Raw genomic sequence first — 26,000 nt, forward strand, 5'->3', positions numbered from 1 at the left:
ACCTGAAACTAAAGAGAATAAAATTGAAATTCTAGAACCAAAAAGTAAAATAAACTAAATTAAAGAACTCAGTGTATGAGTCTGATGGCATATTAGACACAGCCTAAGAGAATTAATGAAATGGAAGATTGGTCAGAAAAATATATCTTTAAAAATGCACACAGGAATAAAAAGATAAAACATACAGAAAAGGATGTAAGAAACATAGGGCAAATTTAAGAATGTTTAATACATGTATAACTGGAGTACCAGGAGGAAAGAAGATGACAAGACAGAAGCACTATCTGAAGTGATATAGTCTGATAATTTTCCAAAACTGACGAACGAGCTCATCAGTCCTGTGCAACAGAACTTTCTATTCTATTGATAGAATGATGGAAATGTTCTCCATCTGCCAATACAGTAACTAATAGAAACATTTGGCTACTGAGAACTTAAAATGTGAGGAATTGAATTTTTAACTTTTTAAATGTTAATTGGTATCAACAGTTACATGCAGCTAGTGGCTGGCACTGGGCAGTGCAGTCCTACGTCACAGATATAAGAAGTCCTATAAACACCAAGCTGAACAAATAAAAGATCACACCTAGACATATCACAGTAAAACTGCTGAAAACCAAATATAAACACCCCCACTCCAACAAAAACAAAAAGTGACCAGAGATCTACAAGCTAGATTACAGTCAAAGGAGCAACAGTAAGACTGATAGTTGACTTCTCAACAGAAACTCTGGAAACCAGGTTTCAAGGGCACTGTGCATAGCTGCAACATGACAAATGAAAAAAACTGCCAACCAAGATTTCTGTATCCAGCTCTCTCCCCACAAAAAAATCCCTTGAAGAATAAAAATGAAAAAAAGGCATTATCAGATAAGCAAAAAAGAATTCCTCAACAGATAGGCCCAAATAGAGAAAAAAAAGAGTATTTTCAGAGAGAAAATCAACCCAGCTAGAAGCCTGGAAATGCACTAAAGATTGAAGAAAAAAACTGAGTATATAAACAAATTTAAATGTATAATTACTGAATAAAACACTAATGGTAATATCTTGTGGGGAGTTAAAATATCAGAGAACTAAACTATCTGGCAATAGTATGTAATTCTGGAGAGGGAAATGTACAATTAATGTTTTCCAACGTTGCTGCACTGACCAGAAAGAGAAAAAAGTGCCAACTTATATCACACTTTAACACAGAAAGGAGGCATATTGTAATCTCTAGGATAAATATTAAAAACAAATTTAAAAAAAGATGGTCTAACTATTAAGCCAAGTTGGGGGGTGGTGGGTATTTGGAACAAAAAATAATAATAATCCCAAAAGCAGCAGAAAAGGAGAATAAGAGAAAGTTCAAAAAGGATAAACAGAAATCATTTATTAGGAATATCAATTTAAACATATCAGCAAGTATATTAAATGTAAATGTGCTACATGTTCCAATTAAAGAACAAACATGGTCAAACTGGTTTTTTTAAACTAATATATGCAACTTAAAAGATATGGCTAAAACGCGAAAGCTGAAAGAATGGAAAAAGCTGTAGCATGCAAACACCAAATGAAAGTTAGTGTTATCTGCCTTAACACTAGATTAAAAACACTACAAGGTAAAATGCAATACTGAGATAAAGAGGGACACGTCACAATAATAAAAAGTTTGATTCACCAGGTAGATTTTAAAAAACCTTGACTTGTCAGCACTTTAACATAATCAAAATATATAAAACAAAAACTGACAAACAGAGAGACAAATGTTATAATCATTTGGGGATATTTTAACAAACCTTTGTCTGAATAGGAGCAAACAAATGCAAAAGCAGTAAAAATCTGAAACAGAAACAAACTTGATAGAACATATTACACCACATCTAACAACTGTAGTCTATAAATATTTTGTTGTTGTACACAAGGAATGTTTACCCAAAAAGACCATATGTTGAACCATAAAGCAAGTCTCAAATTTCCAAGAACTTAAGTCTTAGGGATTTAAATCTTACTAGAATGGAGTCAAATCAGAAATCAGGGCTGAGCATGGTGGCTCACACCTGTAATCCCAGCTACTCCGGAGGGATTAGCTTGAACCCAGAATCACTTGAACTCAGAGACAGAAGTTGCATTGAGCCAAGATCATGCCACTACTCTAGCCTGCGCGACAAATCGAGACTCCGTCTCTAAATAAATGAATGACTGAATGAAGGAATGAAGGAATGAATGCACGAATGGACAAAGGGGTCAGTAGTGACAAACTTTACTGAAAGTAAGGAAATGATATCAAATGGTAAATGAATAGACAAGTAAGGTTAGTACAAAAACTATAAAATGTATTTTCCTTATCTCAGTTTCATCAAAAGATACATTTGGGAGGCCAAGGTGGGAGGATCACTTGAGGTCAGGAATTCAAGACCAGCCCAGTCAACACAGTGAAACCCCATCTCTACTAAAATACAAAAAGTTAGCTGGGTGTGGTGGCACATGCCTGTAATCCCACCTACTCAGGAGGCTGAGGCATGAGAATTGTTTGAACCCAGGAGGCAGAGGTTGCAGTGAGCCAAGATCACACCACTGCACTCCAGACTGGGCAGAAGAGTGGGACTCTATCTCCCAAAAAAAAAAAAAAAAAAGGTGGGGGAGGTGGAATAGTAGAGCTATACAGGACTAAAGTTTCTATATATTGCAAGAATTAATGTAGCTATGAAGTAGACTCTGATAAGCTAAGATATATAAATGTAAACCCTACAGTAATCACTAGTAATTCAAATATAGTTTTAAAATGATTAAAGAAATTAAAATGTTACACTGGGAAATACTCATGTAATGCAAAAGACAGCAGTAGAGGAGGGAAAGAGGACAAAAGAGAAATGAGACCTATAGAAAACAAAACAAAGTGGCAGACAAATTTAACCCTATCAGTAACACTAAATGTGAATGGATTAAATAATACACTGAAGAGGCAGAGATTACCAGATTGGGTTTTAAAAGAATAAGATCCAATTAAACACTGTCTACTTAAGACATATTTTAGATTCAAAAATACAAACGGGACAGGATAAGAGTAAATGGATGGGAAAAAACATACCATGCAAAAGAGCTGGCATGAATATACTAGTATCAGACAAACTTTTAAAAACTGGTGTTTTGAGAGGTCAAGAGAAACATTTTAAAACAATTAAGGGTCAATTTATTAGGAAGATATAAGAATTCTAATCACTTGCACTTTATGACAGAGCCCCAAATTACACGAAGCAAAACTGACAGAATTAAAGGGAGAAATAGACAAGCCAAGAACAATAGTTGGAAGAATTAAATGGCCCACTTTCAATAATGAATAGAACTAGGCAGAAGATCAATAAGGAAACAGAAAACAAACACTATAATCAACTGGATGGAAAAGACAGCTAGAGAACGTTCTGCCCAACAACACAATACACATTTTTCTAAAAAAGCACACATGGAACATTCTCCAGGATAGATGATCTATGCTAGACCATAAAACCAGCATCAACAAACTGAAAAGGATAAAAAGGATACAAAGTACGTTCTTTGATCACAATAGAATTAAATTAGAACTCAGTAACAGAAAAAAAATCGAGAAATTCACAAATATGCAGAAATTAACATATTCCTAAATAAATAATGGGTCAAATGAAATAAAAAGAAAAATTAGAAAATACTTGAGATGAATAAAAACAAAAAGGCAACATATCAAAACTTATGGAATGAACTAAATCAGTGCTTAGAGGGAAATTGACAGCTATAATGCCTATATTAAAAACAGAAAATATGGGAAAACATTTTTATGAACTTGAGATAAGAAAAGGCTTCTTAAATACCATAAAGAGAAGACAAAAGCAGGCCACAGAATAGGGGGGAAAAGTTTTAATAAAAAATAAGACTTCTCATCCAAAATACAAAAAGAATGCCTTCAAGTATGGTTTTTAAAAGACAAACACAACAGACAAATGAACAAAAGATTTGAACAAGCACTTCACAAAGGATAACGAAAAGGCCAATAAACTTTATGAAAAAGTGGTAAACATCCTTAGTCATCAGGGAAATGAAAAATTAAAACCACACAGATACCATCTTACAGCCAGGCACGGTGGCTCACACCTATAATCCCAGCACTTTAGGAAGCCAAGATGGGCAGATCACTTGAGGCCAGGAGTTCGAGACCAGCCTGGCCAACATGGTGAAACCCGTCTCTAACAAAAACACAAAAATTAGCCAGGCGTGGAGATGCACGCATGTAGTCCTAGCTACTGGAAAGGCTGAGGCAGGAGAATCGTTTGAATCCAAGAGGCAGAGGTTGCAGTGAGCCGAGATCGCACCACTGCGACAGAGCAAGACACAGACTACAAACAAACAAACAAAAAAAGGCCGGGCACAGTGGTTCACACCTGTAATCCCAGCACTTTGGGAGGCCAAGGCGGGTGGATCACGAGGTCAGGAGTTCGAGGCCAGCCTGGTCAACATGGTGAAACCCTGTCTCTACTAAAAATACAAAAATTAGCTGGGCATGGTGGCGGGCACCTGTAATCCCGGCTACTCGGGAGGCTGAGGCAGAAGAATCATTTGAACCCAGGAAGCGGAGGCTGCAGTGAGCCGAGATTGTGCCATAGCACTCCAGACTGGGCAACAGGGTGAGACTCTGTCTCAAAAAAAAAACAAAAAACAAATATAATGTATGAAGAGACAGGTATAAACATGTTCATAATACCATTATTAATATTTTGTCAAGTGGAAACAATCCAAATGTCAATCAACAAAGTATAAAATGTACATTCACACAAAGTAATATTATAGTGCAATTAAAATTACAGTTTCAGAAAATAATGTGGATGAATCTTACAAATAATATGTGGGGTAAAAATATCTAGATACAAAATATATACTGCATGGATCCATTTATATCAAACTCAAAAACAGGCATAACTAAATCAGAATAATGGTTACTTTGGGGAGCATGGAGAAGGTAGTGACTGATGGGGAAGGAGAGTGTTTGAAGTGCTGGCAATATTCTATTTCTTGTCTCAGTGGTCGTTACACAGGTCAGAGTTTATAATAACTTACTGAGCACTACTTTGTGTGCCTTTTCTGTATGTGTTATGCTTCAATATGAAAGATAAAATATCATATAAAATTTAGAAATAAAATCAGTTGAATCACACTAAAATTAGAGTACTTGAACTTCAGAAAGCAGTAACTTTTAAAGACTTATACTCATTAAAGTATCATAAAGAGCCAGTCATACTGAAGTGTGCCTGAAGTCCTAGCTATTTAGGAGGCAGAGGTGGGAAGATCACTTGAGCCCAGGAGCTCCAGGCTGCAGTGAGCTATGATTGCGCCACTATACTCCAGCCGGGACAACAGAGTGAGACTCTGTAAGAATGTGATTCTTTTGTAGTTCTTAAGTGTGATGACTGGGTGCTCACACACAAGAGATGCCTCTCTCAAACCTTGTTATGACATCGGCATATGACCCATCTGACAAGAAAATAAATAAAATATAAAGAACAACTGGTATTGAATTCAATAAAAGCATAAAATTTTATACAATGGAAAATATTCAAATATATAAAAGAAAAAATATGACGGTGGAAATAGTTTCATCAAATGTAACAAGAATTAACATCACTACCATATATTCTCATGTCTAAGATACAGACATCAAGAAAAATTGGCTTTGGGCTCTTGATAAAAATATTAAGTTCAATCTCACTACCAATCAAGACATACCAACTGAAACAAGATACCATTTTAACAGCAGTTAAACTGGAGGAAAACTGTGTAACTCCCTTCTGTAGGGAGTACTTTGTTCACAACCTCTGTGGCAGAAATACAATTTCCTTCCTTCCCACTTCTCCTTTTTAGAAAACTTTATTTCACAGCACTGGAAACAGTTGCTCAATGATCCACAAGAGAACAATGCTACTGTGATTCCTGAATTTCCAGTTTCTACTTCAGTAGGCCTCCTTAAGGCCTAACTGGGGTCTAAGGGATACCCAGCTCTATAACCTTCTACTACTAATAAATCTGTTTTGCTTAAGTTAATTTCTAGCAACCAAATGGCCAATGAATACAACACCTTCATATAGCTTATCTCAGAAGCTGAAAACTGGCAATTCGGGTTGTTTTATCTAACCCACAAGGTGTTCTTCAAAAGTATAAATTAAATGTTAGAAATTATCCTTCCTCACTAGACTGTGACCAAGCTCCTAGAAAGCAAGGACTAACTTCATCGTATTTATCTTTGTTTCCTCATTACTAGGCTTCAGGTCCAAAAATACTTGCTGAATGAACAAACTATGCCAATAAGTTTTCTATAAAACTCTATAGCTCTGACAACTGATTCATCTCAGAGAACAATAGACTAAAATCCCAGTTATCCCACTAAGAAAACAACAGTGACAACAGAGATTAAACGACATAAAAATACTCGCCCCCTTTGCCCAGTAAGCCAAATCTTTGAAATGTAAAAAACAAAAAGTAATTCACAGTTGTGACCATAGCACAGTACAGCCTTTCAACTTCTGGGCTCAAATGATCCTCCTGCCTCAGCCTCCCAAGTAGCTGGGACTACAGGCATGCTCCACTGCACCTGGCTTATGTTTTAACTATCACTATTATGTGTGGATATAATGATACTTTAGAATTTAAATGTTTTCCTCTCTGTTTATGTGGCAAAGAATAGGGACCAAATACTATCTGAATAAATGTTCCTTATAGCCACAGCATGCTTGACTTAGATGGTCTGTTTCTCCAGCCTGTTGAAGAACTGTAGCTCACAGATGTAGATTTCAAATGATATCCTAAATTGCTGCTTTCATCATCTTAGTAGCTGTAATTTTCTGTGGCTTTAGAATTGATCACATGTATGAGACACGGTTATACCATTTAAGCATCAAGCACTAGATTTGGATTAGCAGTGTTTATACTTTGTATTGGTATGCAGTCATTCCTTTTTTTTTGAGACAGAGTCTCACTCTGTCTCCCAGGCTGGAGTGCAATGGTGCAATCTTGGCTCACTGCAACACCCACCTCCCAGGTTCAAGCGATTCTCCTGCCTCAGCCTCCCGAGTAGCTGGGATTTCAGGCGTGTGCCACCACGCCCGGCTAATTTTTTGTATTTTTACTTGAGATGGGGTTTCACCGTGTTAGCCTGGATGGTCTTGATCTCCTGACCTCATGATCCGCCCACCTCGGGCTCCCCAAGTGCTGCTATTACAGGCATGAGCCACCACACCCAGCAGCAGCTGCATACTTTAAAGCACTATATTGCAAATTTTGAAAGGGGCCTATATTGTGTTTTTTGTGTGTGTTCTTATTAGTACCAAGGAGAAAGAGTGCTTTATGTGCACTAGGTGCCTAATAATGTGTGTATTACTATTAGTGGGAACATAGGCAGTGTGGTATAGGGATTAGAAGTGTGGACTTGGGTTGGCATCCTTTTTTCAATCACTTCTCATCTGCGTGACTTTGGGCATGTTGTTTGTCATTGTTGCTCTTGGTGGTGTATTTTTTCTTTTGAGAGAAAGGCGAGACAAAAAACAAGCTAATATTATGGAGTCATTGCAAAGTAACTTTTAGGCAGTGTTTCGTCATTTGTACATGTTTCCATATTGCACAGTTTTCCTAATTATTTTTTAAGTGAATGTATACAAGGCTGGGCGCAGTGGCTCACACCTGGAATCCCAGCACTTTAGCAGGCCCAGAAGGGCAGATCACCTGAGGTCAGGCGTTCGAGACCAGCCTGGCCAACATGGTGACACCCCCTCTCTACCAAAAATACAAAAATTAGCTGGGCGTGGTGATGCATAGTAGTCCCAGCTACTCAGGAGGCTGAGATGTGAGAATCATTTGAACCCTGGAGGCAGAGGATGCAGTGAGCCGAGATCGTGCCACTACACTCCAGCCTGGGTAACAGGGTGAGACTCTGTCTTTAAAAATATATATATATATATGTGTGTGTGTGTGTGTGTGCGCGCGCGTGTGTATGTGCGATATATATATATCATGATACATATATCACGTTGATTTAGTTGATTTCGTTGATATGTATACCAAAACTTAATCTAGTTGTTGGTCTCATTTCTTGTCACTATATAATACTGTGGTAAATATTATGCAAATAGTCATTTTTCATCCTTTGAATTACTTTTCTTTTCTTTTTTTTTTTTTTTTTACATTTCTAAGATTTTACTTACTGGGAGTAAATAAATTATATTTCTCTCTAGCCTGGACAACAGAGCAAGACCCTGTCTCTAAAAAAAAAGGGTAGGGGCGGGCAGGGAGAAGCAGCAGCAGGAGAAGAAGAAAAGAAATGAAATAATCCATAGCGACTTGTTAAAGTGCCATGTATTTCTCATTCAATTTCACAACCTTGTGAAACCTTGTAGTTACTATTACTATCCCACCCTATCAAAAACAAAATCTACAGATAAGGCATTGAGAGGTTAAGTAACTTAGTATAATTAAGTGGCAAAACCCTTGAAACTATTATGTTATATTAACTTGTTATGTAATAATGTACTTTATACATGCTACCAACATCCAAAAGTATAATGCTGTCAACTAGGTCAGAGAAGTAGGAGACACTGGGAGGAAAAAGAAAGGAGGGGGAAGAGCTTGCAAAGGGGTGCCATTTATTAGCCTTTTGGTTTTGTTGTTTAAAACTATACAATAGACTGGGCACAATGGCTCAAGCCTGTAATCCCAACACTTTGGGAGGCAGAGGCAGGAGGACTGGTTGAGCCCAGGGGTTCAAGACCAGCCTGGGCAACATAGGGAGACCATGTCTCCACAAAAAGTTAAAAAATCAGCAGGATATGGTGGCGTGCACCTGTAGTCCCAGCTACTTGGGAGGCTGAGATGAAGAAGTATGCTTGAGCCCAGGAGTTGGAGGCTGCAGTGAGCCGTGATCATGTCACTGTGCTCCAGCCTGGGTGACAAAGTGAGACCTTGTCTCAAGAAAAAGGAAAAAGAAAAAGAAAGAAAGAAAGAAAGAAAGAACGAACGAACGAACGAAAGACTGTATAATAAAAATTTTTAAATGAAAATAAAAAATAGCCAGATAAAATATAATGAAACATTTGATAAACTGCATTAGATATTTGCTCAGTGTCAAGTCTGCAACCCTGTGATTAAGTGCAAGGCATGTGTCAATATTTAAGCCCAGTACAGTATTTCTAAGATGAGTTGAACCCTACCTGGTTCAAAAGTACATGCTCACCTCATGCATGCTGTTGGTATATGAGCTAAGTACACGTATCCTTCAAAAAAATAATCTGGCAACATTTATCGAAAGCCCTAAAATTGTTTTATACTCTGCTCTGGTAATTCCATGACTGAAAATCTAGTATTTAAAAAAAAAGAGGCTTTTACTCAGTTACTGTATCATTATCTATGACAGTTATAAAGTTAAAATTAAAAAGACATAACCTAAATGATTCGCTATAGTTGTTTTTTGCTCATCATCATCCCTTCCTCAGGAAAACTACACCTCATCCAATTCATGTCATCTCAAGGGGACTGTCAATCCTGGCTTTCTGTGGGTTCCCCAACTCACCCTAACCACAGCCACCACAGTGGCTACCCTTGCTGTAGCTCATCTCCCAGGTTCCAATGATTGGTTAAGGAACTGACAATCAGAATTGATTACCAACAACAGAACTGACATGTGGACATCAGGAAAGAGAAGCTGTCTTTCAAGTGTGGTTGCTAAGCTAAAGGTATATGTCTGGGGCTCCAGAAGCAAGAGGCTAGAAAAACCCAGAAAGGAGACAAAGAAACCCAATGACATTACTTGCAACCTTGGATCTAGCTGTTTCCAAAGCCATTCCATCACCCTCCACATACAATACCCAGTATGTGAACCAATACACTCATTTTTTAACTTAACAAAGTCATGTTGTTATTACGTGTAACCAAAGGATTCATGACTAACATCCTACCTAAAGAAGAGTAGTTAACCAATTATAGTGCATCCATTCAAGGAAATAACATTGACAGAATAGTGTAACTGTTAAGAGCACGTACTCAGCCCAGTCTGAATCCTGGCTCTGCTAAATATTCTCTATGTGTGCCTGGGTACATTCCTTTTTTTTTTTTTTTAGACAAGGCCTCGCTCTGTTGCCCTGGCTGGAGTGTAGTGGCGTAATCACGGCTCACTGCAGCCTCAACCTCCTGGGCTCAGGCGATCCACCTCAGCCTCCCAACTAGCTGCAACTACAGGCGTGCACCACAATGCCCGGCTAATTTTTGTATATTTTTGTAGAGACAGGGTTTCACCATGTTGTCCAGGCTGGTCTCGAACTCCTGCGCTCAAGCCATCTGCCCACCTCAGCCTCCCTAAATGCCGGGATTACAGGCATGAGCCACTGTGCCTGGCCCTTGGATACATTACTTAACTTCTCTATGCCTCGATTTCCTCATCTATAAAGTCGGGATAATAACAGGACTTCATGTGATTGTTAGGAGAAGCAAATGAATTACTATTTACAAATGCTGGGAATAGTGTCCAGCATTAATAAATATGTGTATCTTTTTTTTTTTTTTTTTTTTTTGAGACGGAGTCTTGCTCTGTCGCCCAGGCTGGAGTGCAGTGGCGCCATCTCAGCTCACTGCAAGCTCTGCCTCCCAGGTTCACGCCATTCTCCCGCCTCAGCCTCCCGAGTAGCTGGGACTACAGGTGCCCACCACCACGCCCAGCTAATTTTTTTGTATTTTTAGTAGAGATGGGGTTTCACCGTGTTAGCCAGGATGGTCTCGATCTCCTGACTTCGTGATCCGCCCGCCTCGGCCTCCCAAAGTGCTGGGATTACAGGCGTGAGCCACCACGCCCAGCCATGTGTATCTTTAAGTAAATGAAATAAGTATCTTTAAGTAAATGAAATAAGTAACAGAGTAGTATACAAAGTTGAACGAAACTATATATTTACACAGATGTTTAAAAGAAATCGGCAAGGAAAAGGGAAATTTTATATTTTTTATGAGGCAAATATACAGTATCAAAAAAGGAAAAAACTAAAACATGTCTCTGGTCTTAGGAGACAGGATGAGTATGATTAGCCTCACACAAACCCCTCTGACCTTCCCCAGAGGAACTACATTCATCCTCAGATAGGAAGCACTTACCTAAGTGTCCAGTGGGGAATCATGAAGTCACACAACGTATCATATTAACAGCAAGAATTTAAACCTAGTAGTTTATTTCCTCCAGCTAATTAGTTTTCAAGGAAAAGCACAAATTTATGAGTATAACCAATTCTTAACAATCCACATAGATGAAGAGGAAAAAATATTTTAAGTCATCCCCCCAAAATACTTATATTTGGCTAATGAATCTATGTAGAATATAATCACTTTTATTTAAATACAGGTTAAATTGCCTTCTTGAAATTCATTAAATTTCAGACCTAATGATGAAGCCACATTGGAAAAATTTAATTCAAGTTTGACAACCTACCACCTGGATCTGCTCTGCTCTGCATATCTTTCCACTCCATGACTGATAAATTCCTATCAACCCATTCAAATCCTGCCTCTCAATTAGGTTTGCTATATAATACATGCTACCAAAGGTTTTGTTATTGTTGTTGTTGTTGTTAGCAATAAAAGAATTAAAACTAAGTATTTTTTTAAAATACTTTTTTACAGATTAGCTAGACTGCACATCCTCTTCCCCTTGCCCATACTGAATACTATTAACAGAGTCAAAGATCTGCCACTAAAGCATTATAATTTAGTTTAAAGCCTTGTCCATCAGGTTATAAAGCCTCCACAATAAATAGACTGCTCCGATACTGACAGTGGGAAGTTTTTTGTTCAAATTCTAGTATTTACTTGTTATGGCTCCAGTGGGTTTATGAGGCCAAAATATCAAGATAAATGGAATTACAAATTAGATTATCTAACATGGAAATAAAATTTTTCATTGATGTATCTCTAACATTTTCCATGAATGGACAAAACTTATCTTTAAAAAATGAAGTGTAGGATTTGCACAGCTGGTACAGCTTTCTAAATTGGGTTGTTTGGTTGGGGTTTTTGTATTTTTTTAAATCTTATCTTCAAACGTGTATAAAAACTCATGCAAAAAAAGTTAACAAAAGTTTAGAAGTAAACTGAATAAGCCTGGAAGTCTGATTAGTAAGTTAAAATTTGCTTAGGAAAAACTACTAAAATACTAAAAACCAAATTTTCATATTTTAGGCAATATATCCTAGTGATTAAAATACACCAACTTGGTTCAAATCCCCATCATGTACTACTCTAGGTCACACTGGTAAGTCACTTTACTTCTCTGTGCTTCAGTTTTCTCATCTGAAGATGGGAATAACAACTGTATGTAACTCAGAGTTATGAGATACAAGAATTAACATGTGCGAACACAATAAACTTTAGCTATTACTGTTACTGTTATCCATATCACCTTCTAAAATATAGTTCACTTAAGAATTACTAAAATAAGCATCTTCCTGGGTCTGAAATATGTGCATACCATGATATATAGAGAGATGATGTATGTGAAACAGTCCTTTGACAAAACTTTTAGTTGAGTGCCAACTCTGTAGAGGATGTCCTCCCGTGAACTGAAAATACGAAAATAAACAAAATATAGTCTCTAAATTCAAGACCTTTCTGTCTAGTAGACAATATAAATAAAACTATAATAAAAGTAGCATGATGCAGATGCTATGGAAACAGACAATCCTGTGAGACACTAAACAACACAGGCACTTAACTAGGGGCAAACACAGGGGTCCCAGATAAAATAAACTCCAGCAATATTTTCTGAGGAACAATCACCTACTTACTTCACTTCCGGGTATCACACTGTTATTTACGCAATTTATATTATTAATATATTAATAAGTGTTTTACAAAAAACAAGACTACCTATTACACTACTTACCATGCTCATAAACTTAAATACCCTTTGGTATTAATGAAGATATTTTCTTTTTTCTTTTTTGAGACAGGGTGTCATTGTGTTGCCCAGGCTGGAGTGCAGTGGCATGATCATAGCTCACTGCATCAACTGCAGTCTTGAACTGCTGGGATCAAGGTGGGATCCTCCCACCTCAGCCTCCCCAGTAGCTAGGACTACCGACATATGCCACCATACCCAGCTAACTTTTTTTTTTTTTTGAGACAGGATCAGGCTAGTCTCAAACTCCTGGACTCAAGCAATCCTCTCGCCTTGGTCTCCCAAAGCTGGGATTACAGGCCTGAGACACAGCACCTCGCCTGATGATATTCTCTTAAAAAAACAAAATATAACCTTGCAAAGGTTATACTGCCTCTTCAAGAAACATTTCTTTCACCAATAAATAAAAGCTACAAACTTTCCCCTAATAAATTATATTACGACTAATGTCACAGGAATGACAATATTTTTGAGCTGGAAGAGACCTTTGAGAGCCTCTAATCCAATGCTCTCATTTTACAGATGAAAAGAGGCTGTAAAGTATAATGGAAAAAAAAAACCAACCTGAGAGTCAGAAAACTGAATTTTGGGCCCAACTGTCTTACAGTGAAAGCCTGTGCAAATTATCTGCTGCCTCATCTGTAAAATGAGAGGTTTGTACTAGATTGCTTCCAAGATCCGGTTCAGCTCTGTAATTCTTAGTTTATGGAACTGAAGCAGAGATAAGCAACTTGCCCAAGGTCACACAGCTAGTTAATAGCAAAGTAAAGACTATCCTCAGATCCCAACTACAATCACTTTCTCCCCTATACCATACTGCTTCTACTACTTCATACAATATTCCTGTAATTTATTTTAAGATTCTTGAAAATTATTAACAAGCATGAAGGAGTTTATGAAACTAAATGACTGATTTCTACAGCTCTTCTATAGGAAATGAGCTTTAAATCCAAATGCAACAAGTACATGAGGTCTCAAGCTGGGTATTATTACTTACTACACTTATTAATATTAAATTGACCCCAAGAAAGTTATGAGAATTTATGCTTAAATTCCCACCACCTAAAAATCCAACTCACAGAAGAGATTATGTGCCATGCAAAATTAAAATATGAATTGTTGTAAGTAATGATACATATTATAGGTATAATTCTAGGAATAAGATGAGAATTTAAATTCTTCATTTTATGTTCTAGTTATATTTAATATGCATTTTAAATTCAAAAGAGATCAATTTAAACACTTTTCTTTCTTCTTCCCTCTTTTCAGACTCTCTAGCTTTAAAAACATTAGAATAACAAGCATATTACTTCTGAAATCATGTAAACAATTACAAAGAAAAGACTATATAAACTATGCTCATAATTTCTCTTACAAAATTGAAAATCAGCCCCCATAGTATTCTAAAATTCTGTGCTGAAATATATTACAACTCTACTAAACTGTATCATAAACAGCATTTGGTTCTCTAAAATGTCTTAAGCTTATTATATTTCACAAGGAATTTAGCAAGATTTCATGAAGACTGATCTTGCTGACACAAGAAAAGACAGAAAAATCCTCAGAGGAAAAGCACAATAAAAATGCAAAATAGTAATAAAGTCAACAACAACAGTAGTTTCATACTACTGACTTGCAAGAACATTCAAAAAGTTAATGAATATATATAAGTATAGTTTAACTATATTTAGGGATTTTTTAAAAATCACAGAATGTTTACATTTTTAAATTGGATGAAGCCTTAAGTCACTAATCCAATAGCACTCATCGTAAGAATCTACAGAATTTATCTCCACCTCCCCAAAACATATGGCCCTGTAGTCCACTTTAAATTCTCAAAACTAACTACTTCTTTCCATTGTTAGTTGTTGCGAGTTCCATTGTTGCTCCACTGTTCCACTGTTCCAAGTCTAGTTGTAATACAGTTCTTACATTCTGGTAAAAAATTAGACTGACCTCAATGTCTTCCTAATTTTCACCTGTTGGTCTGCCTTCTAAAGCAGGAGAATGGATCTATTCTCCCTCCTATTTATTAAAATTAACAGGTTTTTAAATCCTATTTACTGAAATCCAAGTTTCTTAAATACCTGGAGACAGCTATCATGTCTCCCACCCGTTAGTCTCTTCTTTAAATGTATCTTCCATAGACTTCCTGTAGGTCCTAGAGACATTTTTGGAATACAGTATGCTTTCACATTGTCAATAACTTAAAAAACAAAAAACAAAAAACTGCCACTTGTTGAATTTTGATGTAATACCAAAGAAGAATACTCACTCTTTCCTTTTCCAACCATATATCTACATGAAGCTGGATTCTCTTCACATATCTCAACCAAAACATCACAACAGACTGAAGGCAGACAAAAAATCCAGCTGTCTTCTCCAAGTAAGCCAGAAATCAAGGTGATTTGCAAAAATATAAAACAATGCCACTGGTCTAGTTTCTTTGGTTTTAGGACATATTTATTCTTCATAAAAAATTCTATTTACAACACAGTTTAAATTAATAAATATATTTGAAATTGTCATTTAATTTCTAAAAGAGCAAATATTAGTAGATATAATCTACATAAACCTAAATCTCTTGGGGTCCTCAATAATTGTTAAGAGAGTAAAGAGGCCCTGAGGCCAAAAGGCTAAAGCATAGTCTATTTCTCATAAGATTTTCAAACCTCCGTTCTGGTTTCTCTCTTTTCTCTCTCTCCTCTAATATGTAAATGTGCCATTGTAAAGGAGACATCTGTCACATATCTATTCATGAGCTAGAATCCTTAAACACATAACCCTGTCCTCCTCCAGCTAGTGATTTCAAAAAATTAAAGGCCTACAGGGCCATCTGGTACACCTTCGTTTTTAACATCTCATTACTAAATCATCTGAAGTCAATTACTTTAATTCTTCTAAGGAATGCAGTCTTTAAATATGGAAACAGAAGAAGTTTACAGTTTAATCGAACTATCATGCCATCTTTTTTTTGAGAAAGTATCTCACTCTGTCACCCAGGCTGGAATGCAATGACGCTATCTAGGCTTACCGCAGCCTCCACCTCCCAGGCTCAAGCAATCCTCCCAACTCAGCCTCTTGAACCATGCCCAGCTAATTTTTCTATTTTTTGTAGAGACAGGGTTTCACCATGTTGTCCAGGCTGGTCTTGAACTCCTGAGCTCAAGCAATCCACCTGCCTAGGCCTCCCAAAGTGCTGGGATTACAGGCTTGAGCCACCACTCCTGGCCCATACAATCTTTTTGACCAAGCTTTCACTATTTACAAAAAAGTAAAGCAAATTATTTATAACTGGCAGGTTGGAGCAGGAAAGAAAATGCAAGTGTTCTATATAATCAATCATTTGATTCTCAGCAATAACCCATTCAAAAGTACCCATGTACTGATATGCAAAAAAACCCAACTACTTATCTAGCCAATATTGACACTAGGTTCCTAGACTTCAACAATGCAAAACTGGCCTTTACTTGAAAACCTTTTTAACTCGTCACTCCCTTAATCACAGGATTATAGAAGACAAAATGGGATGGAGATTATAGGTTTAAAAGATTCAACAGAAAATCTAGAGCTACATCGCTGAACTCCTCTAACAGAACCACAAGACTGACAAGCGAAAAGCTTTGGGACCCAAGGGAAAGAAATCTATACTATATTTATCACATAATTTCCTAAATTCTAATAGATTCCCAAATCTTATAGAGCTGTATTTTATTTGTGATAAAACTATGTGAATATGATAATGGTAATAAGGTAAAAAGAAACAAAACTACAATATACAGCATCAAAAATAATCAGATCATAATCTTAGGTTTGTGGTTTCAAATGTCAAAACTTCAAAATAAGTAACTTTTACAGATGCTTATGGCATATCTTTAAAAATAACCCATTTTCAAAGTTAAGTCTGCCTAAAAGGAGTTCATCACATAGAATATTTATGTAAGTTCACATACATGTGTATCTCTTTTAAGTTTCAATTATTCTATTACTATATGTTAAACTGACTCAATTTTTCAAGAAACAAAGTTAGTTTTCACCGTGATACATACAATACATTCAAGTTCCATTAATATTAACGGTTCTTACTAGCAGTAACTAGCAGTTAAAAAGCTTTCTAAAACTTCATCAATTTATATAATGTACTAACATGTATACCTGGAAAAGGTGCTAAACACTTAAAATAAAAACTGAGATTTCGCTCAATAGAAATCATCTCCATTTTGACACTCAGGGCTTCATATTCCTGTTAGCGTTAGTGAAATCTGAGAACACATCGCCAAGCTTCAAAATGAATATAACCCTAGAGAGGATTAATAGTTTTAACTTGCATGCTGGTTGGTCAAAAAGAAATATCCCCCTGTAGCTATACAGGTACTCGGTGTGAAGTGTAACTTTCACAAAAGCCTGTCCTATGATTTCATGAATTAACAGAAACTCACTACTTTAGGTTACATAAAAACCCACTGTAATCTAAACTGCCGGAAAAAATTATGGTTATTTGGAAGTTCAAGCTAAATGATTCCAACCCCTCCAAATTTTCAAACATCAGGAAAAGTGCAGAATGTTTTTAAGTTGAAGTAACCTCAGAAACTCACAATCTAGATGTTTTGTCTCCCAAATTCCCAATACTGATAATAGATGTCAAGAGATAATTCAACACTATGTCCTCAGTATCCAGTTCACGGCCTGGCTCACAGTAATGGCTCAATAAATATTCGAGAAACGAATGAATGAATGAATGAATGAATGATGATATAGCCTTAAACAAGAAACAATAAAATGGTCTTTTTAAACTCATAACACTAACATTAAACATCTTAATGAAACTACAAACAAAAGTAAAAGCATGCTAAAAGCAAGCATCAACTTCTCTATTTATGAAATACATTTTAAACCGTTCATTTAAAAATTTTCAAGTGCAAAAGAATCACCAGATATACTAAATTTCTAGTCATTTAATAAATAAACTTCTATATTCTAACAATGAAAGCTCAGCGTTGGGATAAGATGAAAGGGGGAAACGTCTGTCAATGTATTCCGCATGTTTAATGGATCCCATAAATCAAAGCTTTCCGTGAATTTTCTAGAGCATATTCATGCCAATCTTTAAGCCTATTGTCACTTTCACACATGCTCACAGGAACAAAATGACAAAGAATGCTATGCCTGAACCACTGGATTCAGGGCACAAAACACTTGATTAACAATTGTCAAGGCTCTGACTAGCAAATATCGACAGATATTTTCAAAATAAAGTACTCGCACCGATTCCTACATAAATCGAAGCTCTTGGTTTCTTTAAAACATTCACTAGACTGTTGAACTTCCAGACATTTGAAAATGTGCCTACTATCTCCTCGTGTGCGACAACTAGGAGTGAACAGCCCGTCTACCAACTGCGGATTAATACCGCTAAGCTTTTTCCAGACTAAAGAGCGTTAAAAGACATTCCATGCACATTTATTCATTCCCCATAAATGTGTTTTCTCCCAAATTTCATTTTATGTTGTGTACTTAGATACAGCAAGTTGAAATTTTAGTCAAAAGCACGCCGGTGCCTTACAAGCTGTGTAACTGCTACATCTGGTGGCAGCCCACTTGCTTGCAAGAAGCCAGAAAACTTAGAAAACAATTGTAACCGATTTGGTGCGTGTTTGCAATAACCTTTACGCAGATTATTTCCCACAAAACCCACGACCCTGTCACAGAAGAACAGTAGCCTACTTGCAGCAGAGAATATAACGCACAAACACGCAGGAAGCAACGGCGAAGGAGAGAAAGTTGCAACCATCTGGAGGGGCGGTTTTAAAAGCCTGCCCACGAGTCAGTCTGTCGTTTAAATTGCTCTAGGGGGCCACACAGGGGATCAAAGTCTGCCCAGATAATTTCAGCGTCTCTCCCCAAAGGAGAAACCCAGCAAGCGAGGGGCATCCTCCAGGTCGCGGGCAGCAAAGCTCGCAAAGTGGGGACCGCCTCTATGGGAGGAGTGCGCGGGAGAAGGGGAGGGGGCTCGAGGACGAAGGCTCCAGCGGGAGGGAAAACCCACCAGAGACCGGAGGCCAGGAGGTTAAGAGTACTGAGTGTACTGGCAAATGGAGCAGAAAGGGGCTCGCGTCTGGGGGGAGGCTTCCCACCCTCGCAGGACTGGCTCCCAGGAACCCCAGGCGAGTCTGTGCGCCTCGCCCCGTCCCCACCAGCGCGCACCCCCTCGTCCGTCTCCTCCGCCACCCGCGAACCACCATCCACAGCCAGGGCACTACCTCCCCAGAGCCGGGGAGCCGGGCGGCCTCGCGTCCACCTCGCCACCATCCCCCACCCCAGGGTCTGGCGGAGAAGCCCCGGGGCGGGGGGGGCGCGGGGGTCCGCGGCGCGGGAGAGGAGGCCCGCGAGCGGGCGCGGGCGCGGCGGTGCTTACCTTCCCTGGGCCTCCCGGATGGCGGCGTGTGATTCAGCAGGGACCTGGCCGCCGCCGCCGAGCCCGGGGTTGGAGACGTGGAGAGCTGGGACCAAGATGGCGGCCCCTCCAAACTTCCACTGCTACTTTGGACACTCATCAAGCTACTTTCTGGGAACCCGACTCCCCCCCTGCGACGGCAGCGGCGGCAACGGCACCGGCACCCGCCTCCGTCATGGCGGGGGCCGCGCTGAGGGCGAGCGAGAGAGCGAGGGCTGGGAGGGGAGAGTCAAGGGGATGGGGGAGGAAACCGAGAAGAGGGGAGGTGGGGAGGAAAGAGGTGAGGGAAGGAGAGGGGACAGGGAGGAGGGAAAGGGGGAGAAGCGAGGGAGCGAGCGGGCGCGCCAGAGGAGAGGAGGAGGAAAGGAGCGCGGCGGCGGAGGCGTCGAGGGGGTGCCCACCGGCCCGGGGTCGGAGCGCGGGCGGAGCGCGGGCTGCGCCGGCCGAGGACACTTCCGCGGGCGGAACCTGCCGGCACCTCTGCAGTGCGTCGGCCCCCGGCGTCGCCCGGGAGGCGGCGGCGGCGGGCTGTGGGTGGCGGCTGAGGCGGTGGGGTAACCTCTGCATCAGTTACAGGCGGCGGCGGCGTCACGCGCCGCCTGTGCAAACACTATCGCGAGGCTCCTGCGCCTCCGGTAGCGGCGGCGGCGGCGGCAGCGGCGGCCGCGGGAGCAGGCTTGGGGGAGGGACCTGCCAGGGGCTGGGGGGTGGGGGCATGGGGAAGGAGCGAGCGCGCGAGGGAAGAGACTAGAGCGCCGGGGCGCCCCTGCCGCACCCGCGGATCGCCGCGCGGCGCGGGAGCCCGGGGTTGCCGGACTCGCGTGCGCGGGGGCAGCGTCCCCGCGCCGGCCGGAGGGAGGCGCGCCCCCGCCGCGCCGCTCGGGCTCCAGCGCCGCTGCCACCTGACTCCCCCTGTCTCCCGCGGAAGCGCGCCTCTCTCCTGACCCACACCCAACCCGGGGAGAAATGCTGCTGCTGTCGCTCAGCTGCCGCTTCTCGGGAGTTCAATGTGATCGTTTCTCAAAATGGAACTGAAAAGTTGAGAGTTCCTTCTTTCTTGCGCCTCTGTACTGTGCAGAAAAACGTATGTGCGCCTCCCCGTCTGCAGAATGGGAATAATGACCGAATAAAAGAGCTATGAAAATAAACATGGGTAGTGGGAGAGTTGGGAAATAAAACTTTCTCGTGTTTTCTAAAAAAGAGTGAAGAATCTTTAATGAGGAAATTGAAAATTACCAGTTTTGTAGACTGTATGGTATAGCAATTCTTTGTTTTAAAACAGTAAGTGGAAAATCTAAATGAAAAATGTGATTACTGAATCACATATTTAGGAAAACTATACAGCGTTCATCTTGCAGGAGGTATGGTTTCTAGAAACTTCTAATTTGTTTCTAGTGTCTCCGCTGAGTCCCGACTACAAAAATCCCAAAATAAATAACAGCATTTGCTAAAATTTATAGATAGAGTGTAGCTTTCTACAGACCCACACAAGTATACTCACACCAGGGATTGGGCTTCTTGTACATAAAAGAGCACTCTAGTTCAGGAAAAGTACAACAAGGTTATTTCTCTCTTTAGAAAACCAAATTGAATAGAGCACTAAAAAGATTATGATATAGCGCTACTGCACAGACAAGAGGAAATGGCATGATTACCAGGGGGACAAAAATGTCGTTTCTATTTTTTATTTTTATGACTTCGCATTTCTCATAGTAATGTTTTGTTCAGATAAACTATCATACTAGAAAAGAACCTTGATTGTCAGTTATCTCCAGAAGTAATTGTAGTTGCCTTGTGCTTTAGATACTTCAGTGAGTTTTTAGTCTTGTCTGCTTTTCAAACTTAAGAGGGACATCTCACAACTTTATTGAGGTATAATTGACAAAATAAACTGCACATATTTAAAGTGTACAATTATTGGCCAGGTGCGGTGGCTCACGCCTGTAACCCCAGCACTTTGGGAGGCCGAGGTGGGCGGATCACGAGGTCAGGAGTTTGAGACCAGCCTGGCCAACATGGTGAAACCCCATCTCTACTTAAAATACAAAAATTAGCTGGGTGTAGCGGCACGCACCTGAAGTCCCAGCTACTCGGGAGGCTGAGGCAGGAGAATCGCTTGAACCCGGGAGGCAGAAGTTGCGGTAAGCCTAGATCGCAACATTGCACTCCAGCCTGGGCGACAGAGCGAGACTCCTAGACTCTGTCTCAAAAAAATAAAAATAAAGTGTACAATTTGATAAGTTTTGATGTGTATACATCCCTGAAACCACTTCTACAAGGAAGATGGTGAATGTATCTATCACCCTCCAAAGTTTCCTCTTTGTGGTTCCTCCTCCACTCTACTTCCATTCTCTCCAACCACAGATCTTTCTGTCATATGGGTAGCTTGCCATTTCATAGAATTTTAGATAAATGCAGGCCATACAGTCAATTTGTACTCTTGTCTGGCTTTGGTTTTGTTTTGTTTGTTTGTTTTTTGTTTTTTTGAGACAGAGTCTTACTCTGTTTTGCCCAGGCTGGAGTGCCATCTCGGCTCACTGCAGCCTCCGCCTCCCGGGTTCAAATGATTCTCCTGCCTCAACCTCCTGAGTAGCTGGAATTACAGGCACGTGCCACTACATCCAGCTAACTTTGTATTTTTAATAGAGATGGGGTATCACCATGTTGGCCAGGCTGGTCTCGATCTCCTGACCTCAGGTGATCCGCCCACCTTGGCCTCCCAAAGTGCTGGGATTACAGGCCTGAGCCACCGTGCCAGGCCTTGTCTGGCTTCTTTCACTCAACATTATTATTTTGAGAGATTCGTCCACATTGTTGCATTATCAATAGTTTGTTTTTATTTTTAAGTAGCATTACACTGAATGAGTGTACCACACTTGTTTATCCATTAAACTATTGATGGACATTTGCATTGTTTTCACTTTTTGGCTGTTACGAATAATGCTGCTAAGAACATTCATGTACAAGTCTTTCTGTGGACATAGGCTTTCCTTTCCCTTGGATACATACCCAGGATCTTGCCATTCGATTTTTATACCTAAATACATGCACTATAAGAGGAACAGAGTTTCTGTAACGACATGTTGATAAATGTATGCTCTTTCTGTATTTTTAAGAGTAAGCTTAGTCAGCAGATTGCGGTGAAAAGAACATGGGACAGGAAGGAAGTTAAGAGACCTGAGTATTAGTCTCAGCAGGTAACTTGATTCAATTTCCTCATCTACGAGAAAGAGGTTAGAGTCACTGAGTGATTTTTAAAGCTCCTACCAATTCTGAGACTGTACAGAGCTCAGTTCCTCTCAAAAATGGTAAACAAAGCCCAACAAAAAAGGTTTGATGATGGTAGGTTATCTTTCTCCCAACCTTCTCCAGAGCTTCAAGTTTTTAAGTTACCCTTATGCCAATTCATAGTACTTTTTTTTTCTTTTAATTGTCACCCAGGCTGGAGTGCAGTGGTGCAATCTTGGCTCACTGCAACCTCTGCTTCCCAGATTCAAGGAAGTCTCATGCCTCAGCCTCCTGAGTAGCTGGGACTGCAGATGCCTATCACAATGCCCGGCTAATTTTTTGTATTTTAGTAGAGATGGGGTTTCACCATGTTGCCCAGGGTGGTCTCAAACTCCTGAGCTCAGGCAGTACACCTGCCTCGGCCTCTTAAAGTGCTAGGGTTACAGGCATGAGCCACCACGTCCGGCCTAACTCATGTTATATTTAATGCAGATTGGCTATGTTTATTTTTAATGATAACTAGAGGATTACAGCATATACATGATCAAGTTACTTTAGTTATATTTTCATTGTGGATACTTCCTTAGAAGGACAATTAAATGTTTGATTCCTGTCTTCATGTGGTTTTTGATAAGACAGCACTCACCAACCTTTAAAAAAAAGGCTTTTACTGGCAATGGGGAGTTATTTAAACAAACTGCAGCTTAGCCTGAAAATGGAATGTCATGCCATTATTTAAAATCATGTCTTCAAAGAATACCAAAGAAGATAACATTTTCACACTATAGTAAGTGAAAAAATGGATATGATCTGGATTTATTCCTAAGTATGCATCAAAAACACTGGAAGTACTCAGGAGGCCAAGGTGGGAGGATCACTTGAACACAAGAGTTCAAGACTAGCCTGGGCGACATGATGAGACCCCATCTCTTAAAAAAAAAAAAACTGGAAGGATGTGCCCCAAAAAGTTAATAATAACTAGCCTTGGGCTGTGAGATTACATAGTTATTATTTCTTTATGTATGCTTTTCCAAATTTTGTAAAACAAATCATGTATTTCTTTTTATATTCAGAAAAAGTTCAATAAATATGTTTTAAGTAATTGAAGCATAAAGAAGGCCTCTGGACATAAATTGTGCAAATACATAATTTTATAAAATGATTATGTCAAATAAATGAAAACTTTTAAATGGCAAGGAGAAGCTCCTCCACGCCTTGAAATTTGCTAGTATATGGGCATTCAAAAAATGTCCGATAAAAAAATAGATCAAGACTGGGCACGGTGCCTCACGCCTGTAATCCCAGCACTTTGGGAGTTTAAGGCAGGAGGATCACTTGAGCCTAGGAGTTCTAGACTAGCCTGGGCAACAGAGTGAGACCCCACCTCTATTTAAAAAAAAGAAAAAGATTAGATGGCTAGAGTGATAGATTACACAATAGGAAAAAATATAGAAAAGTCAGAAGAGTTCAGATTCAGACAGAAAGAGACACGTGCCACTCTGTAGGGAAGAAGAAATCTCAAGAGCAAGAAGAGATCATTGGAAGCTTTCTGGCAATCTTCCATGGAGGAATATTCCCAGAGGGAAAGCCAGCTTGAGAACACAGAAATGAACTGAGCAAGTAAAAGGTAGTAAACCTGCCTAGAAAGAATCAGGAAGAGACTAGAGAGAACGTTCTGAGTGCTCCATGAGGACAGGGCCTTAAGCCTCTAGTACAGACCAAGGGCTCTGTCAGTGTTGTGGAATTAATGAATGATGACGATCAATGAGCTGGGTTTCAGGTGATAGGGCAATGCGGGAGAAGTCTTCAAGGGTCTCCTGATGGAAGGTCAGATGCAAAAGGTGAAGGTCTGAGCCCCGATCTATAGGATGATCATAATTTATAACTATGTTTAATAGACTCTTTTCTATTTCTATACCATAGTAAAAATATTTACAAAGCATCCAATATTATAGACATACTAAAATGCATTTTATACTCTTAACATTTGATTACTTCTAAATTCAAGGGAAAAAATTAATGTCTGAGCCACCTAAGCCCCTTTCCCCCAAACCAACAAGAAATTAGCCCAGAGGCTGGGCGCTGTGGCTCACGCCTGTAATCCCAGCATTTTGGGAGGCCAAGGCGGGTGGATCACAAGGTCAGGAGTTCGAGACCAGCCTGACCAACATGGTGAAGCCCCATCTCTACTAAAAATACAAAAATTAGCCAGGCATGGTGGCGCACGCCTGTAATCCCAGCTACTCAGGAGGCTGAGGAGAATTGCTTGAACCCAGGAGGCAGAGGTTGCAGTGAGCTGAGATTGCACCACTGCACTCCAGCCTGGGCAACAGAGGGAGACCCCATCTCAAAAAAAAGAAATGAGTCCAGAGACTGGATGAGGTATACTTTCTGAGTACTCCCATACAGTGGGATACTGGAGCCTGTTCATAATGTCCTGGGAGAAGATTATGTACATGGCTTCCCAACTCCACATTCAGTAATGTTACATGTTACAATTGTAGCTTGAAGTCAGCCATGGTGAGAGTAGTTATAACTCCTAGGTCAGCAAAAGCTACAAGTTAGAGCTGCTTCTCCCCATCAGAGCCAGTTATTAAGCATTCACCGGCACACCACTGCTCCCATCGTACATTTGTCATTGCTGTACTGTTCTCTGTTCTCTATTTCCCCCTCTTGGCTGAAAGCCTAGGGAGAGCAAGGACCCTTCTCTGTAATGGTTACAGTTGTGTTAATACCCAACATCTAGCACCTGCCTGGCATACAGTTGTGGAGCCAACCAGCTACCTACACAGCTGGTTAATAAGCACTGGAGTCCCCTGAGCTAACCTGCTCAGAAACATCTGGGCTGGCCATCTAGCAGGGGAAGAATAGGCCAAATGCCCCACCACCCCTTCACACTCATCCTTCATTGCCCAATGTTTGTGGTTTGATAAAGTTCACTGACCTTGTTAGGGTTTTCAGATTAAACTATGAATATTGTGTAGGCCATATTTATCCTAAAATGTTTTTTATTGATTTGAAATTCAAATTATCTGAGCATCCTGCATTTTAATTTGCTAAATCTGGCAACCCAAGCCCTTTTGAAGTAAGCAAAAAGATATTTCGTAAGGTAGTATCTGTGAAAGACGAAGATTCTGTGACCTGGCAGTTCCGTTCCAAAGAATGTATCCTAGAGGAATTCTTGCTGCTATGCACCAGGAGATAAGAACAAGAATGTCCGCGGCACTACTGTTTGTAGTAGTCAAAACCTGGAAATTACCCAAATGTCCGTCAACAAGAGAATGGATAAATTAGAGATATGTATATTTGTACAGTGGGATACTACACAACAATTAAAATGCTCATAAATATAATGCTCATTAAAAAGAGCAAGTTACAGAAGAACAAAGTCAGTTT

The 26,000-nt window shown here is 39.8% G+C and overlaps 1 protein-coding gene and 1 pseudogene across 5 annotated transcripts in view; one reads left to right on the forward strand and one right to left on the reverse strand.

Moving 5' to 3' along the window:
- The window catches only part of TLK1 (tousled like kinase 1), a 170,824-nt gene extending 151,061 nt beyond the window's left edge, over nucleotides 1-19,763 (reverse strand). For 2 of the 5 annotated variants that reach the window (XM_034954478.2, XM_034954480.2), the window contains exon 1: nucleotides 19,338-19,475. Coding sequence is in view for 2 of the 5 variants with exons in the window: in XM_055108749.2 (XP_054964724.1) it covers nucleotides 12,494-12,584; nucleotides 15,198-15,263 (157 nt within the window). In the remaining 3 variants the exon portion in view is untranslated. Of the gene's footprint in view, nucleotides 1-12,493; nucleotides 12,585-15,197 lie in introns of all 5 variants that reach the window. The other 3 variants (XM_055108749.2, XM_055108750.1, XM_003824277.4) reach the window with 3 other exon arrangements.
- Nucleotides 5,387-5,484, forward strand: LOC112439208 (small nucleolar RNA U13; annotated as a pseudogene).
- Nucleotides 19,764-26,000: the final 6,237 nt, after the last annotated feature.

The sequence above is a fragment of the Pan paniscus genome, chromosome 13 (assembly GCF_029289425.2).
Source record: "Pan paniscus chromosome 13, NHGRI_mPanPan1-v2.0_pri, whole genome shotgun sequence".
NCBI lineage: Eukaryota > Metazoa > Chordata > Mammalia > Primates > Hominidae > Pan > Pan paniscus.